Source organism: Grus americana, chromosome 17 (assembly GCF_028858705.1).
Source record: "Grus americana isolate bGruAme1 chromosome 17, bGruAme1.mat, whole genome shotgun sequence".
NCBI lineage: Eukaryota > Metazoa > Chordata > Aves > Gruiformes > Gruidae > Grus > Grus americana.
This window is the reverse complement of record NC_072868.1, coordinates 10,515,210-10,532,458: the sequence shown is the minus strand read 5'-3', so window position 1 is coordinate 10,532,458 and position 17,249 is coordinate 10,515,210. Positions and strand designations below refer to the sequence as shown.

General features: G+C 49.9%; 1 protein-coding gene across 12 annotated transcripts in view; it reads right to left on the bottom strand.

Annotated features, from left to right (window-relative positions):
- MYT1 (myelin transcription factor 1) overlaps positions 1-17,249 on the bottom strand; it is a 68,248-nt gene that overhangs the window by 39,950 nt on the left and 11,049 nt on the right. For all 12 annotated transcript variants that reach the window (XM_054845936.1, XM_054845938.1, XM_054845940.1 and 9 more), the window contains exon 2: positions 3,568-3,668. In XM_054845936.1, coding sequence (XP_054701911.1) covers positions 3,568-3,668 — 101 coding nt within the window. The remainder of the gene's footprint in view (positions 1-3,567; positions 3,669-17,249) is intronic.

The following is a 17,249-nucleotide window of genomic DNA, read 5'->3' as shown; positions in this document are numbered from 1 at the left end:
GTTCAAAACCAGGATGAGAGAAGGGAAGGGAGAAGGATGCTGTGTGGGAAACCTCCACCATCACCAGCCTTGTCCCAGCAAAATCCTTCAAGCTCTCACCAGGACAGATTAATTTGCTGGTTAATTTGCACTGTTTGCTGCTTCTTTCTTACAAAAGGATTGGCTTATCACTGTGAGCCAATGAAGGGAGCAAACACCAAGGTCCAGCTGGATGTGAACTATGGGGCAAATCGCAGCCGGGCAGCAAAACTGCCTCTCAGTGCCCACCAAGCAGTGAGGATGGGCTTGAACAGACTGTCCTGATTTCACCTCCCTCTGCCTTTTTTTTTTTTTTTGAGGAGTTTTCTTCCCACCCCATAAAGAATTCTCCCTTGGCTGCTGCAGGCTGAACACTGGTGGACAGACCTGGTTCTGGGTCTCCTAATCTCTCCCCCCCTGCTCTCTGCAAAAAAGTACTATGGCATCATCAGTCATTGCAGGAAATGAAGACAGCTTCATCCTGCTGGACCTTCTCTAGCTGTTAATTAAAAAAAAAAAAGTGATGAAGAAATACCTCTTGATCAAGAGTCTCCCTCTACTTTTATAAAAAGGCTCAATAGTAGCTCCCAGCTGCTATTTTATAACCACACTCTGAGGTTGGAGTTTTTTGCCTTTTTTTTCCTCTTCCTTTAGGGTCTTCCTTCCTGCCTGATTTAAATCCTCCTGACATTCCACCTATTGTGAGTCCTGTCCTCGGCTGAATAAACTACCGTCTGCCTTTTGCTCTCTGGCAGCTTCAAGGAAAGAACAGCCTGTGTGATGTTCTCGGGCTTGGAGTCAGGGGGAGGATTTTTCCTTGACGTCTTCAGATGCAAAACCACAGCTTGTACCCACCTCAAATTAAAAATTACAGCTGTGTCACAAACATCCTCCTGAAGCCGTGCTGTCAGTTTTCATTTGCAGAAAGGGTCCAACCCCCATCCAAAAAAAACCCCTCAATGCTGCGAATGAAACGCTTACTGAGCGCTAATGCTCTGTAGCGATAGCAGAGGCATCCTCCGCACAAGTGAAGTGGACCAGAAAAGACGCTCCCGAGCATCACGTTTGACACAGCCACAGCTGTACCGTGTGCCTCCGCAGCGCTGACATTCAAGCATTCGGCTGGGGTGATTTCATATGCAGTAGTTTAAGTAGACATATACTTTCCTCTTGACTGTTTAAAAGTGCTACAGCGCGCAATCCAAATGCCATTTCACACACAGAGACCTAAGTGGCTCCGTACGTGCCAACGGCTCTCACGCCAGAAGAGGAGGGGTAGGAGAGGGAAAAAAAAAATTGCAGTTCAACCTCATTGTTTACAAGCTCAGTAGTAAGCCACCTTTTTCATAAGATTATCCTCACGTGGCACAATGCACAGCGATTGCTGAAGGGAGCTACGTGCACATCTCCAAAGAGAACTGCAGCAGCCAGCGCTCGTGGCCGGGGATGGGCTCTGGTGGCCCCATCAATGCCAGCCCTACCTATCCTAACAGCAGCCAACCTTCAGCAACAGCCTGCCTGCTATTCAGTGGTACCCACAGCTAGCTCACCACGGCACAGGAGAATAGAGAAGATTTGGGAAAGAAAGATTCGTGACCCCATCAGCCACCATGGTCCAGAACGAGCGCAAGCAGGAGCGTCCGTGCAGACGGTCTCAGCTGGCTCCGTGCAGAGAGCACCGCTCCCCAGCTCTCTTCAGAGATCTCATTTCAGACCTGTCGTGGGAAATTTTATCCTACGCCTGGACTTCTTTAGAGGCAAAAATAAATAAGTAAACATGCCCCACATCCCATTGTCCTTCACTGCTGTGCATCCCGTGGATTACAAGCCGTAACGGGCATGAAAAACTACATTTAAATACAATATGTATTTATGAGCACACATGCAAGTGCAAGCGTGTGCACACAGCGCGGATCCAAAGGTTAGAGAGGGGTTGAGACCTCTCTCCCTGCTGTGGGGTAAGACGGCTGCACACACACACACAATATCCAGACCTAAACTATCCTAAGTTCTATGCAGATTTTAGGAAAATATAGCAGAAAATGAATACACTACTGCACTGATATGCAAAGAAATATTTTTTAAATTTGCCTAAATGGATTTAAAGTAACACATAGGGGAATCTGCTCATAGAGAGCCAGTGATAGCCTTATCAAAGCCAGCCTCCCCCACCCCCTTCCTATTCAAGTTTAATTTGGTGTTTTTAAGGACAGACCAGAATTCATCTATTGCTCACTCGCACACCTCAGGCTGACAGGCTCAGTCTCGGAGCCAGAGATGTGCAGGATCAGGCCCCCTGAGTACCCGTGACATCCCACGGTGTGACTCTTCATGGACCTGACATTGCAGGACCAGCACTACCACCTCCAGGCACCTGTTTCAAAAGCTGCAAATCCCCAAATTCTGCTCCCACCTTCTCCTCTTGCCCCCCGACCAGTCACTCAAAACACAGATAAGCAGAGCTGGGGGTTTCAAGCAGCAGTTAATATTAGCAATGTGCTTGGCAGAGGCAGAGTGCTAGATGAGCACCAGGTACTAGGAATATTACCTTTTATAATCACGCTTTATTAACATACAACAATCTTATTAAATCTAATCTAAGTGCTTATTTGGCAGGTTCAATAGAAAAGCCTTAATTGAGCTCATTTTAAATATAGCAACAACTGCTTACTCTGCTTTCTAAGAAGGTGCGAGCTTTCCTGGCGACACCTGCTTGCAGCTGACAGCTTGTTAGTGAAGAAGGATGTTTTTAAGGGTGGATTTTTGCTGCTTTGGGGTTTTCCCAGGGCTTGCTTCATTTGGGAATACAGGAAGGGCCAGTAATGTCAGTCACCCAAGGAGGGCTTCCTCCACTGCCCAGGTGGGTCCATCCACCCGTCTGAGATGATGCCTCGTTACCAAGAGGCCAAAATGGGACAGGAAGTGCCATTTGCGTAATGAGCAGCCCAGTTCTATGCTTAATTAAAGCTTCCTAATCTGCTGGCAGTGAATCTGCCAGGAGGTTTGACAGCCTTGGCTAGACCTCTTTCATCAGCCACAGCTGCAGCAGTAAATGAGTGGCTCTGTTGAGCCCCCAGGAGCTGCCCGGGGTCCCGGTGGGGATGAATGCCTCGCTTGTCTCCTCCAAAGGCACCACGGCTTCACCTGGCGTACGAGGGGCTTCTTCCGACCAGCCGGCGCCTTGGAGAAAGGGCCTATTTTAACAGGCCTGGGACTGACCTAAATATCCAGATCTGAGCCATCCTTGAAGGATGGGACCGGAGAGGAAGGGAAGGATTTAAATATCTGGACCTGAAGCCAAATCTTGACAGCTGGAAGTCCTCTCTGCCCGGATTCACCATGCAGGAGGTTCAGCTGTAACAAGGAGACAGAGACTTCCAAATCCTGCCCCCCACTTTGGGTACTGGAAAGGCTCCATCCCCCCAGGACCACCTGGTCCATAAGGGCTGGAGCAGCACGTGGCCCTCGTCCTGTGGCCACCACATGGGGTGGGAGCTCACCGTACCGAAAAAGCACATGTTTGTGGAGGAACGAGGACTTTCTGCTCACCTTGATGCGTGTGCCGTGCAGGCTGGCGGCTCCCTCGCAGCTGCTGATCTTCTCTCCGCAGGTCCACCTCTGATTCAGCAGCTCACCCCGAAACTCATTTTCTGGGGAGGGGAAGAAGAATATGGGGTCAGGACACAGAGTCAGCCTGGCACCCCATCAGCAGCATCAACCGGAGGTGAAAACGCAGTATTTATTCCCTGCCTTTCTTTAATGGCCATACAAATCCCCCAAGGGTCTCGATGCCCTGAGCAGGACCCCATGGTGCCACTCCAATGCCAAGAGCTCCAGGCTTGAGGAATGTGCAGCTGGGGTGAATGAAGGCTCAGAGACCTAATGGGCTCCCACGCATCAGCCAAGCACCCCAAGCATACCCCAAACACTGTGCAACGCTGCTCAGTTCGGTCCTCAGTCGGAAAGCACAGTATTAACAGTGTTACTGTTAATAACAGTAATTAACATTACTGGTGGGCTGGGCAAGGCAGCCACCAGCACCAACCTGGGAGCCTTGCAGTGCCCGTGGCAGCCGGCAAAGGGCTTCTCTGCCCTTCACACTTGCTCCACCCTTACACCGTCTTCTCTTTCCAAAGATAATTTTTAATGTTTCACAAAACTTCACACATCTAAAGCAGTGGATGGGACCCATTAGCTGGACATCACTGAGAGCCGAGTGGGGTCCCCACACAGGTTTCCATGACAACTTTCAGTGACATCAGCGTTTTGGGAGTGGGTCATTACAGCGATATGCAGTGAAGGTGCAAAACAAGGGTCTCAAAGCTCGCAGACACAGAGCTGCTTTGGGAGCAAGGGAGAGCTGGCAGAGAGGAGCTTCTATCCAAGGGGAAAGATTATGGGAAATACATGCCTTACAAGCAGATTCTTGGCACTTTCCCTTCATCTAATACAACTCCAAACATCTCCAAGGAGCCAGCATTGGCCCTGCCACACATGGATGGATCTGCAGCAGCTAGACCAGCGCACAGGAGCTGCTGTGTGGTACGGCTTCCCCTCCCACGCGGTTATTGCTCACGATGATGAGATCTAGAGCGTTTGCCCCCAGACTCTGGCCTCCGGGCCCCCAGCGTCACAGCTCACCTTGGCAAACTGTTGTCTCTTTGGGCACCGCTGCCGCGAGCCTTCCCCTCACATCTTTAATTGTTGCTCCCTCTGGCATTGAGTACTGAATTATTTACTGCCTGTTCTCCAAGTATTGCTCCATTCATCTTCTACCACTGATGCAAAGGAAAAAGGAGAGCATCCCCCAGAAGGAGGCACGTAAGGAGCCACACACGCACGTAAGGAGCCACACACGCACGGGCACGCTCATTCATCTCGGGCTGCTAATAGCCTGGGGAAGAGCCCAGGGCGGAGGCTTTGTTTCCTCTGCTGGAACAGGCTCCCATACTTCCTTCACTTAATGTTTCTGTTATTGGGGTGATCTCAAAGACAGGGAAAGCACGGAGAAGGCTCACACATGCTAAAGGAAACCTGTGGAAGGTGGGTGTTTCCAGCAATGGATAACTGCTGAGTGTGTAGGACACCAGCTGAGTAACTTTGGATCTGCTCTACCACAAAGCAGCTTTTAGAACGTGCAGCAAATAGCTAGGGAATGTATTTCTCCCCCGCCTGTGTCTGTTCTCTATCTACAAGACATTAAGGAACAACCAGTATATCCTACAGTGCTCTTGCAAGGATGAGCACATTGAAAGACTAGGATAATTTGATCCTGTGGTGACGTACAATCCATGTTAGTGGCTAAGACAGATGATCGTGAAAGTCACCTTCATGTGTTTGTTCTAAACCAGAGCTGAAAGCCAGGACAGCAGCTGGGGGGACTTTTCCAGGTTTCATCTGTGTTGGAGACTCCACTCCAAACCCTGTCTGAAGCACTGTGTTCCAGCCTGGACCCATAGGAAAGGCACAGAGCTTGGAAATAAAAATCCAAGAGTTGCTGAAACATTATTCTGCTTTGGAGAAGCTCTAAGGAAAGGGAGCAGGGAGGCACAGATGGCCAGGCAGATGATGAAAACCAAGCAAAATGGGGGGAAAAAAGCTAGAAAGGGACAGAGGAAAGGAGAACAGAGGGGGAAAAAAACATCAAATAAGAAGAAATAAATATGTTTCTATGGCACATTCATAGGACAGTATGGCCTGCCTGCTTATCTGAAGCATTTCACTGATTCTCCTTCTCCCAAGCGGTGTGTTTTAAAACAGGACCATCCCCTCTGGGAGGCAGCGGGGGCAGGAGTAGAGAGTGGGTTAAACTGCAGAAACAACAGATCCTGGCTGCAAAATAACCCTAAAGATAGCTTAGAAGTTTTTTAAAAGATTGAGAGGTCATGAGATTCAACCCCAAGGATGCAAAAGAGAGCAAAACACACACACCCCTATCCTCTTTGGGCCTGTTTTGCTCACATGTGCTTAAGTTGCAGGGTAAGGGTGAGCTCCAGAAGCTGCCATGCTAAAAAATCTGGCCCAAGATGCCAGCCTGTCCTTGCCATGGTCCCTGTCCCAAACTACCCATGCCTTCATCCCTGTGAGCAAGAGGAGGGTAAGGGGCTGTGTGCTGGGGTGCGGAGCCTCGGCCAGGCTGAAGGCGCATTGGCTGCACCAGCTCAGTGCCCTCCTGCCTGCTCCCATCCCTCTGCCCAGCCCGGTTCAGATGGCCAAGGAAGCTCCATCAACACACGAATCAGATTTCCTCTACTCTGTGCTGCTTAAATGCATCTGGTCTCCAGAGAGGATCGCCTTGCACTGCTGCCTGTGCCCTTTCCACCTCACCTCCGGACCCTGGGTTCAGCAGAAATGCAGCTCACTGGTTATGTGAAGGACACTTCTTTTAACCCCTACTTGGGCCACCCAAGAGGAGATGCAGGATACTGCCTTAAATGCAAGGTTTGCCCATGAGAAGCAGATCCCAGAGGGAGCAGCACATTCTGGGGTCCCCTACTGACACCAAGCTGGGATAGCCAAAGCTCACAGCTGGGAGCACTTGCATCCACTCCCCCTTGAAAAATAACCTAGATGCTCAGCTGGTCTGATAGATCACAGCCAGATGTTCACATCCCTAAGAAATCACCAGCTTTCCCCCACGCCCTTCATCTTCCATACCCACCCCCCAGTCAGGACTGGATCACGCACTGGGGTCCCTCATTAGACAGGCTGCTTTTCCCCAGCAGCATTTATGACAGTCCGCAACCAAAACATCAGTGTGTCCTCTTCCAAATTAGATTCTTTCCTAAACCTTGAATCTATTTGTCCCCTTCTCTCCTTCAAAAATAACTTCTGAGGAAGATCAGCTGTGAACCAAAGCACTGCAAGTTGTGCAAAATCCTGGCATGAAAGAGCCGGTTCTGTGAAACCTTTGGGTCACCCTCATCAACTCCAAGCAAGATGATCTGGAAACTTGGGAGGGAGACCACACACAACTCAGAGTGTTACTCAGACTTGAGTGTGTTTTACTTTCCATTTCCAAAGAGAGAAGAAAGCATTGATTTGCTGCAAAAAAAATTAAACCCTCCAAAGAATGGCAGAAAGTTCCCTCAAAAATAAACCCAATAAACCTCATAGGAAGCTTTGGCGTGCAGAAGGTGAATCGAAAACAAGGCAAGACGCTGCAGGAGGAGGCTGCCTGGGTGGCAGCCAGCTTCCACACGTGTCCTTACGTTTGCGGACTGCCTGCCAGCTGCGAGAGCAGCACCACCCTGTCTCCAAATCTATGCAGAGTTTACATCTGCTATAGCAAAGTGATGGGGTGAGAGATGGGGTCCTTAAGGAAAAGATGGGGGTGAAGGCTTCTTTTCCTCCTCATACGATGCATCAGTGCATATTTAAACTGAAAACTAGAAGACAGACATATCAATCTTCATTTGCTCCCCCAAGTGCAAGAATAGAAAAAGGAAGAGTAAGATTTTTCTTCATCTTTGTTCAGGCACATTTGTCATGGGAAAGGTGAACCCTGTGTTAACAAGGCAGCAACATGCTGAGAACAGGCTGGGTCCTTCAGCGTCCCACCAGACAACACGGGCTCACTTCTCATAGCAAATACAGCAGCAATGCCAGGGACAGGAAGGTGCCCTTTGGACACCATCTTTCATATGAATTTTAAAAAAAAAAAATCTCAAATCCAAATTTTACATCTTCTCTAAGCTGCAAAAGCCACCCATGGACCCCTCTACCCCCTCTGCACTGCTTGCCAGCTAACACCCGTGCATTCTGCAGCACATCGCCCGCACACGCTGCTCTCCCCAGCCACTAGCCGTGGCCTGGAGAACACAGAGCGCTGAATTTGCAGTCCTGCACAGCCCCAAACTCATGGTGCAGCAAGGGCTTCTCTTCCAGCAGGCAACATGAGTCTTATCATGGATTTAAGGTTTCGGTTAGGGATCCTAGCTGCACCACTGCACCCCCTTGCACAGCCCCCCGGACCCAGCACAGCCCAACCCAGCCTGAAGCACGACTAACTGCCCCACGCTCCCGCCCAGCCCTCCCCTGCCGGGAAGGGGCTCCCCGGAGCGAGCCCATTCCCTGCCCGACTGCCTGCCAGGTCGGCCTTCACGCACACGCAGGAGTGCAGCAGCTAGGCATCTGGGTGCTTTTTTCAAGGGAGATGAATTCAAACCTCTGTAGGGATCAAAATACACTGAACACAGAAATACCGTCTATTCAACACAATTATTGCTGTTTACTGCGGCACGGCTATGTTCAGTGCTTCAAATTTAGCTTCCCAAACATGCATTTAATTCAAGATCTAATACTGGATGTTAATTGTATATTGCACAGTAAACGACTGATCATTAAAACATATTAATTGAGGTTTAACAGCTGTGTAATAGATATTACATCTCATACTTATCAGCAAATATGATTTAATAATGAGTTAGGACAGGATGTATGGATGGGAGACGCAGCAGGGCCAACTAGATTGTGGGTTGTTCTTTGTCGTTCATTTGCTGACCTAAAGATACTTTTCCTTAGCGTGTTTGGAAAGAAGTTTGACAATCACCAAGCAGATGTTGAGCTTTAATGCTCTTACCTGGGTAGCTTACTCAATCAAGCCCCAAAGAGTTTATAATCCCTATAAAAGGAGAAATGTGGGAGCCATGAGCAGTTTCCTCCTATAGAGCCGGGGCCGAGCTGCAGGGACCTGGCCCCATGACAATGTTTGCACCGACAACAAAGCGTGGAACCCATGAACAGGGAGCAAACGCCAGGAGATGGTCATCATCCCCCAGCACCTGGGGGGTCCTTTCCCCTGTGTGCAAGTCACAGCCACCCTGTACTTTCTAATAGTAACTCTTATTTAAAGCAAGTTGACAAACATCGTTGCCCTTGACAAGGGATACACATACAGCTGGTCTCCAGGGCAGTTCACCCAAGCGCTCAGTCTCCTGCTGCTCCCGTATCCTGGCTCCATCATCGCACTGACCCAGCACGTCCCACTCCCGCAGCTCGCTGCTCCCTGTCCCCACGCCACTCCCAGCCGTGTCCCCTCTCGCCGAAGCACAGAGCCAGGATGGTGTCTTGCTGCACTGCGCGGCTGTTCGGAGACACAACAACTCATCGTACCAGTGAGATGAATTTTTGATCCCACAGCCCTGACAAACACCCAACACTGGCTTAATGCACTGTGCTACCAAACCACACACTGCAAAATAAAAATCTGTGACCCACACTCTGATCTTTTATTTTCCTTTTACCTGGAGGAAGGGAAGGAGTTTTATTTCAGTAAGATCAAGCCTTTCTAGTGCTTTCACTGCCAAACAGACGCCTGCAGCATGGCGTGCATTGCTAACCCACTAAGTGACCAGCTCAGCACCAGCACAGCTCAGAGGTGGTTGCTGCCAACAGCCAAGTACAGCCCTGCTCAGCTCCATGGGTCCTGGGGGCACACAAGAGAGGAGTGGAGCACCAGGTCTTCCATCCAGCTATGCAAAGGGGAAGAGGACACATCATCACTAGCATGATGTCACTATTTCTCCATCTCCGTCTGCAGGAATGTGCCTCCCTCCTTCCAGCAATTCCTGCTGTAGTGCCCAGGGCCCAGCCAGCAGCCCAGGGAGCACCACCCCAGCCCCCCCACACACCCCCAGCTCCCTCCTCCAGCACTGCACAAAGCACAAGTGACTCACGTCCTCCTTCCCAGCCCCACGCCACCTCAGCTCTTGGCTCATCCTGCTTTTGATGCCATCAGCTGCCACCTCTGCCCAGGCAGCTGTGTCAGACCCTGTGGCCACCTCAGCCATGCCAGCTCATGCTTTGCCCTGTGATAGCTGACAGCTTTGGATGTCTTTGAACTTTTTTCCCAGAGTCTTTGATGGGAAAAGGGAATTATCCCTTTCCTATGGCCCTGGGACAGGACAAGAAGCATCCAGCTTAGATGCAAGATTCATATTTCCCAAACACAAGGACATGTAGCAATAGGAAGGGAAGCAGCAGCAAAACCCACTCCTTGGAGAGGCAGCAAAGCCCTCAGCAGTGGGGTTCAGCAGTGGGTTAAAGATGCACCAGGACCAAGGTATGGACATCACCTTGCTGTGGGACCTGGCATCCCCAGGCCCCTGCAACAGCGGCGCTGCCATCCTTTACCCGGAGCCCCCTCTCCATCCCTGCCCAGCAGCTCTGCACACTGAGCCACAAAGTGCTCTAGGGAAGGACCAACATTTTGCCCCATTTCTCTGTATCACCCAGCACTACAGGAGCTGAAGCCCTCAGTGCACCTACAATGCAAAGAAGCAAATGAGGCTACAGTCTCTCCTCATTAAGAGCAATATTCATGCTCCAGTACTGGTTCATGGCCAGTTAATAAGACTTTTTATTAGAGTCTTTTTTTCTTTTCCTACAAAATGGACGAGGCACACTACACAGTGCTGCAGAAGATATAAGAGAATGTTATTTTCACCTTCCATCCTTGTATCACTTGTGTAGTCTTGAAGACAGGAATAAGTGCTGTGTACTCACAGTATCACTGCTGTCTGTGCATTGTTCTTAAGTATATTGACCAAAAGTATTAAAGAGTGAACATCATTCAACATCCCATCTTCCCCCAGCTCCTGGGGGGAGCTGTCAAAATGCAAAGCTGCTGCGAGCGTGGCGAGAAAGGCCACCAACAAGAGGGAAAACAAAGCAATGAGGTTCTCCACTGGAGAATCTCTTTGGGGTTTCCAAGGCCCAGGGCAACAGCAGGGCCTGGAAAAGCTCTCAGCTGAGATGAGGGCAAGACCTGAGCCACAGGCATCTCTGCCTCCTGCCTGCGCCCTGCCAGCCGCTAAGCTGTGTTGCCTGAAGTGTGCCTTTTCCTACTACAATATCAGGAACTTCATACAAGCCTGCTGATTAATTCCTCTCCAAACATGAACAACAACAAAAAAAAATAAAAAAAAGAAGCAAGCCCTGGCCTATCACAAGTGCCAGCATCCCCTCCTCTACCAAGCTCATCCACAGCACGGACCGCTCCTGCCACCGGCTTCATCTCCAGCATCCATCCTTTTGTGCACGCAGAGGGAGCCTCGCTCAGCAATGCTCATCTGCTTGCGCCTGGCGCGTGTGCAAACAGGCATGTAACGTGTCAGGCACGCAGGAGAGCATCTCCGAGAAACGGGATGTTGCTTCTTTCTTCTTGCACATTTTCCTCGTTATTTTGTTCTAATTTGGCTTTCCTGGTACCTTCTCTATTCAATAAAAGCCAAATGCAAACCGTGTCCCTTAATCTCCGAAACAGCAGCACACTGCTGAGAAAATAATATAGATGTAACTTCCAGCATCACACACTTTCTTTTCCATTTATATGCAAATGCCGACCTTTCACCCAAGCTGTCTCAAAGAAGTATTTCCTTAAAAATGCAAATAGCACGTTGCAGGCAGTTACTCTGGCTGAGTCTTTCTTATATTATTATTATTATTTCTTTTAACCTTACCAGTACTGCAGAACACAACTGCTAAACTGCACCCCGGTAATAATTACTTTTCATACCAAATCGAAAGCCTCCATGGAGCCGATGTGTCGAAACACCAGCAGGAGAATTCAGCGCAGATGAATTTTTAGAGAAGCTTTTGGATAAGCACGTCTTGGGCCAAGGGGAAGGAAGCAGCTCCAAGACACGTTGCTGCCAAATGGAATGACCTGATGGCTCAGGGTGAGGTTATAAAAGCATCTTCTGTCTTGTAAAGCCTTTCCCGTGGTGCTGCTGACAGAGGAACCCTCAGGAAGGGGAAAACAACCTGTGTAAGCTGAGGAGGTTTGCGTGGGGTGAGCACAGCGGGCACAAGGCGCAAGTCCACTGGCACTGCTGGTGTTGGACACTGATGTCCTTTCCCACCTCAGGTGGTCTGGGAAGACCTTTAGGGCTGCGTGTGCACGTGTGCACAGCATATCTGTGCTGTACAAAGGGATCCCAGGGCAGCATTAGGGCTCCTGGGGCTGAAGATGGATAGCGAGAAGGGCAGCTGAAGTGGGGAAGCAGCCACAACAAGATGACGGATGCAGAGGAACAAATAAGATTAGAGGATTTCAGCTCCAACACCCCCTTAGTTCACCTCTCCACCGTGGCAGTGGTCCCAGCACCAGCAACAGCATGGCAGACCACCCTTGGCTTGTGTCTCCTCACCCACGGCGATGAGGACAGGGCTGTCCCCCCGGCACCAGGAGCGGAAGCCCACCCCAGCAGGTTGAGGGGTGAAAGGAAGCATCAACGATTGCTGCAACCAGAGCCCCCCCTTTCTCACAACAGCTCTATACCTGCACAAGGAGGTGCTCCCAGCACAGACGGATGTCAAACAGACCAAGTTGGATACATCGGCCCACCTTGACACCCTATGTCCAAGCCACTCCATCATCAGTTTAGAAATCAAGAGAGAAGAGGAAGAGCAAGCCTGAGTGTTGTGCGTGCAGAGAGGGATACAAGGCTGCGTGCTGGGAGGGAGCCAAATGTATAAAGCAGAGGTAATAAATGAGGTTCTTCCCATACAGAAATAGCAAGTGAGAAAAGCCAGCTACAGACGGCCTTCCTGGGACAGGGCAACACATCATTCAGCTCAGCACCCGTTTCTGAGCAGCAAATTTACTCTTTCCCTACTGGGAAAATCTATAAGAAACTGGTTGTACTGGTTTTGGCTGGGAGAGAGTTAATTTTCTTCATAGTAGCTAGTATGAGGCTGTGGTTTGGATTTGTGCTGAAAACAGCATTGGTAATTCAGGGATGTTTTTGTTACTGCTGAGCAGTGCTTACACAGAGCCAAGGGCTGTTCCACTCCTCACCCCACCAGGGAGCGGCTGGGGGTGCACAAGGAGTTGGGAGGGGACACAGCCGGGACAGCTGACCCCAATGACCAAAGGGATACTCCATACCTTATGACGTCATGCTCAGCACAAAGCTGGGGGAAGCCGGGGGGAGATGGTGTGTTCGGAGTGATGGCATTTGTCTTCCCAAGTCACCGTTACACGTGACGGAGCCCTGCTTTCCTGGGGATGGCTGAACTCCTGCCTGCCATGGGAAGTGGGGAATGAATTCCTTGGTTTGCTTTGCTTGCACACGTGGCTTTTGCTTTACTTATTAAGCTGTCTTTATCTCAACCCACAAGTTTTCTCACTTTTACTCTTCCAGTTCTCTCCTCCATCCCACCAGAGAGGAGTGAGTAAGCAGCTGTGGGGTGCTTGGCTGCTGGCTGGAGTTAAACCCAGATGAAATACAAACTGATCTTTCCTCTATCATTTTAGTCATCTATAGATTCAGCTGTCAATGACTCTTTAGTTCCTTCTGGATTCCAAACCCGCAGAGATGCCCTGGTATTGACTGTCACAGCCCAAGTGAATTTGAATCTGCTCTGGGACCTTACACTTAGCCTCGTGAGTTCTGGGAAAAAAGCTGCAAAAAACCACATTGCTGCTGCCCCAAGCTGGGCACACCGAGGTGTTTGAGGGACACAAACCCTCTTACCCCCAGCACGGGACTCTGGTCCACCAACAGCGTTTGCTCAAGCGGGTGGTTTTGCAGGCAGGGATTTCTACCACGTGTGACATCAGGTCAGGCAGAGGAGGGAGAAACTGCCTGGAAGAGCTGGGGAAGAGGCTGGCAGCGCCTCTGACGCAAAGTTAGATGACTAAGTGGGCTACTTCCCAGCTGCCAGCTTGTCTTTATGATATTAAGCTTTTCCTCTCCGCTGCCATATAAGAAGTGAAAAGCTGACACGTAAGCGTGTGTCATACGGAGTCAGATAGACAGAAGCAATAAGGCATAAAAGGAGGTGAGATCATCGTACAGCAACAGCTCCCCTGGGGTAAGAGGCAGCGCTGCACAGCACCCGCTGGCTCTCAGCCCCACACCAGCATCCCCTCTCATGGCACAGGCTCAGCACACTCAAACCGAAGCCCATTTCCATGCCAAACCTCCGAGACAAGGGGCACGCACAGAGTGCCACACTGCCCACCACGAAACGAGGCAATTAAGGTGACCCTTCAAACGGCTTTATTAAAAAGAAGCCTCCGCCGCAGCGTGTGGCTCTGCCAGCCATAATGTCGTGGCCCCCCAGGATCATCGCTGCTGAATGTGGTGGCTGCTGTGTGCCACTTGCTTGAAAAGAAGGAGAATCATCAAATATGTTAAGTTTATAGCCCTGCTGGCACCGCTCTTAGCGCTCCTGCAGACCCTGTGTAATTGAAATTAAATAGAGGCGAGTGATACCTTTCTGTCTTTCCTACAGCAGCCTGCGCTTGCTTGTGAATACAAAGTGGGGACAATGAGGAGGAGCGATGGGGCAGCAGCTGGGTGCCCATGGGCAATGCTCTCAGAGCAGCTTTCATCCCGCCTTCCAGCCGCTCACACGGGCTGAGCCCGCTGCGCTGCATCGCTTTTGTCCTGATGCTCACGCTCCAGCCCAGCCGGGAGCAGGGAAACCCCAAGACCCCAGCAGTGCACCCGCTCCCCAGAACCCCACAGCCAAGGATTAGCTTGTATCCTGTAACTGGGAAGTTTATGTCTTCTCCAAACTCTACTTTTCCCAATCCTCCCCTTTCCGACAGGGTGGCCTTCCCCTCCTCAGCAACGCTCCTTGCTTGGCGGGTGAGCGCAGCGGGGAAGCAGCCAAACTGCCAGAGCTGCTCTGCCGGCACCACGGCAGCAACCTGCCTCCCCGGCAGCCAGGAAAGCTGCTTGGTGACAGGAGGGAGCCGAAAGTTTCTAGAGGATGCAGGAGAGGAGCTGACAACTCTGTGCTCCTCTGAGACGCTGCAGGCAAAGTTAACTGTTTAGACTGTCATTTTTTTTAAAGCAACAACATGGCTCCCAGGCACTTTTTTTTGTTACTTTTTTTTTTTTTTGAATAAAAAAATGGAGCAGCTCTCTCCAGAAGGCTATTAATCCTCTCCTGTCACTTGCGTTCTTGGAGAGAGCGTTTCTCTGGGCAAAAGCAACTAGCTGCTCGCTGACTAATTACATCAAAATATTGAGGGCAACAAACAAACCTTTAACTGCACTTGCCAGAAGCTCGCTAGATGCAAAGCTTCAAAATTATGAAGGAGAAACATATGCATCAGTGAGAGAAGCTGGGAGTCCAGACTCGCTCATGGCCACATCAGCTTTCAGAGGCACGAACTTTCTTTCCTCTCCACAGAGCTGCTCGAGTTGGGCTAACTTTGCCCAAGACAGCTTTACCCAGAACATCCCTCACCCAAGGCTTTTGACTTCTTACAAGTAAAGGGTTTGTTTTTTTTTTCCTTCACCAGGGAAGGGGATTAATTTGTTTTCTCTCACTGTTATGTAGGTGCTTAGGTTTTGGGTATGGAGCAAGAACTGGATACATGTCCCCAGGAAGGCTCTTGCTTAGGCTTCAAGCTCCATTACAAGACAGTTTCCAAAAGCACTTGACTGAAATCAGGGAACTTCTCTCAAAGCCCACTGGCACCTTCACTTATCCCAGCAGCGCACAGGAGCAGCATCCCCTTGGGACACGGCTTCACAGACCAGACCCTTCCCTGCCCCAAAACTTTCACGGGCTATTCAGCCAACAGGGTTTGGGCTTTGACTTCATCTCTATCCCATCACCCCTCTTCGCCTGTAGAGCCAGAATGGGAAAAGCCAGCGCTGAAAGCCCAATTCTGCATTTAGGTGCTAAACCTGATGTTCTTCCAAGGGGGCTGGACATCCAAGCACCAAAATAGATGACTCAAATGCAAGCTTTGGCCCCAAACCCATGGCTGCCAGACAGACATCCCCTTCCACCCCCCAGTACTGGCTCTCCCCTCTGGAGAGCACCAGGGGCAGGGAAAGGCGATGGACTCTGGCTCTGAAACATGGATTAACCAAAGGCAGCTGCTGGGGAGGTTTCTCTCCACTACGTGGGTGTTTCTACACACAGGTAATTGGGTACTCATCACAAAACTTAACAAGGCACATTCAGGGAGCCCGGTGACAAGCACAAGGCAGAGTTATTCAACATCAAATTGTTAGTTTTGAGGGATTGTTTAAAAAAAGAAATTCAAGAGTGCTCAGAGTGTCACCTACAGATTTTGCCAGCAATACCTTGTTTTTTAAATACCGTGTGCATGAAAGCTCCCCCAGAGCCATCTCTTGTACCTTGTAATAATATTCACCGGGGGATCCTCCTAATGTGGGGTTTGAATCCATTGCTGTTGAATACACTTGACTCCTTGGCTCACAGAGAGGGTTCAGGTAAACACGCCCGCGATCTGCTGCTCAGAGAGACGACTGCGATCCTCGGCATCGATCAGAAAGGTCTGATCACACCCACGAGGAGCAAGAGGCTTCCCCAAAATGGGCACAGACCTGGCTTGCAGCTGCTGTCCAAAGGAGAACCACGTGCTTGCCAAACGGTTTCAAGCAGAGGAACGAAGAAACCCGAGTCCCTGCTGCAGTTTATATTTAATTAGAGGAAAGGCAGCTTACGCAGCAGTTTCGGAACATATTGTCTTACAGTGTATTGGATATTTGTGTCTTAACAGCTCAACATCGATTTCTTTTATGTAAAGGAAGAGGGGGGAAGAGAACTGCGTGCCCTAAGTTGTGTTAGCTCCAAAGAGACGCCTGTACCACTTGGACTAATGTTTAGAGTAATCAAAGGCGTGAACTCATGTATTATGTATGGGAACGAGAGTTTTCAGTCTTCTGCAAAAAGGAATCTCCAGCGTTTGGTATTTTGTTAGCAGGCTGGCACCATATGGCTCTCCCCTGCTGATATTCTTTCACACCAGAACTTTATGTTCAGATGCTTTAGTTAATATTTTACCCAGCAAGCATAAACAAGATGCAAAGATTGCAGTCGACAGCAACCTTCTCTTAAACCATATACCCACGTTAACAGTGAAGGCTTCTTTCAGCAAGTAGCTGACCAAACACATGCCTGGCTTTTTTTTTTTTTTTTTTTTTCCCCTTAAGGGTCCAAGCTGGGCCATTTACTTTAACTGCCTCAGCATCAAACAAAACAAGCAGCAAACCCAAGAAGGATGTTTTCACTCCCTTCCTACTCCATTTTCCAGCTGGTCCAAGGCAGCACTGGATGCACACAGGCGCTGCAGACATACAAGTTGTATTTGTGTACAATTTAAGGCTGCATCTCTGCTTATTTTTTGTTTCAGACTAGATCTTATCTCAGGAAGGTAGAGTTGCCTCTTCACTACTGAAGCAGGGATGGAGCACCAGGCAAAGCTCACAGCCCACAGGGAAGCCTCGCTC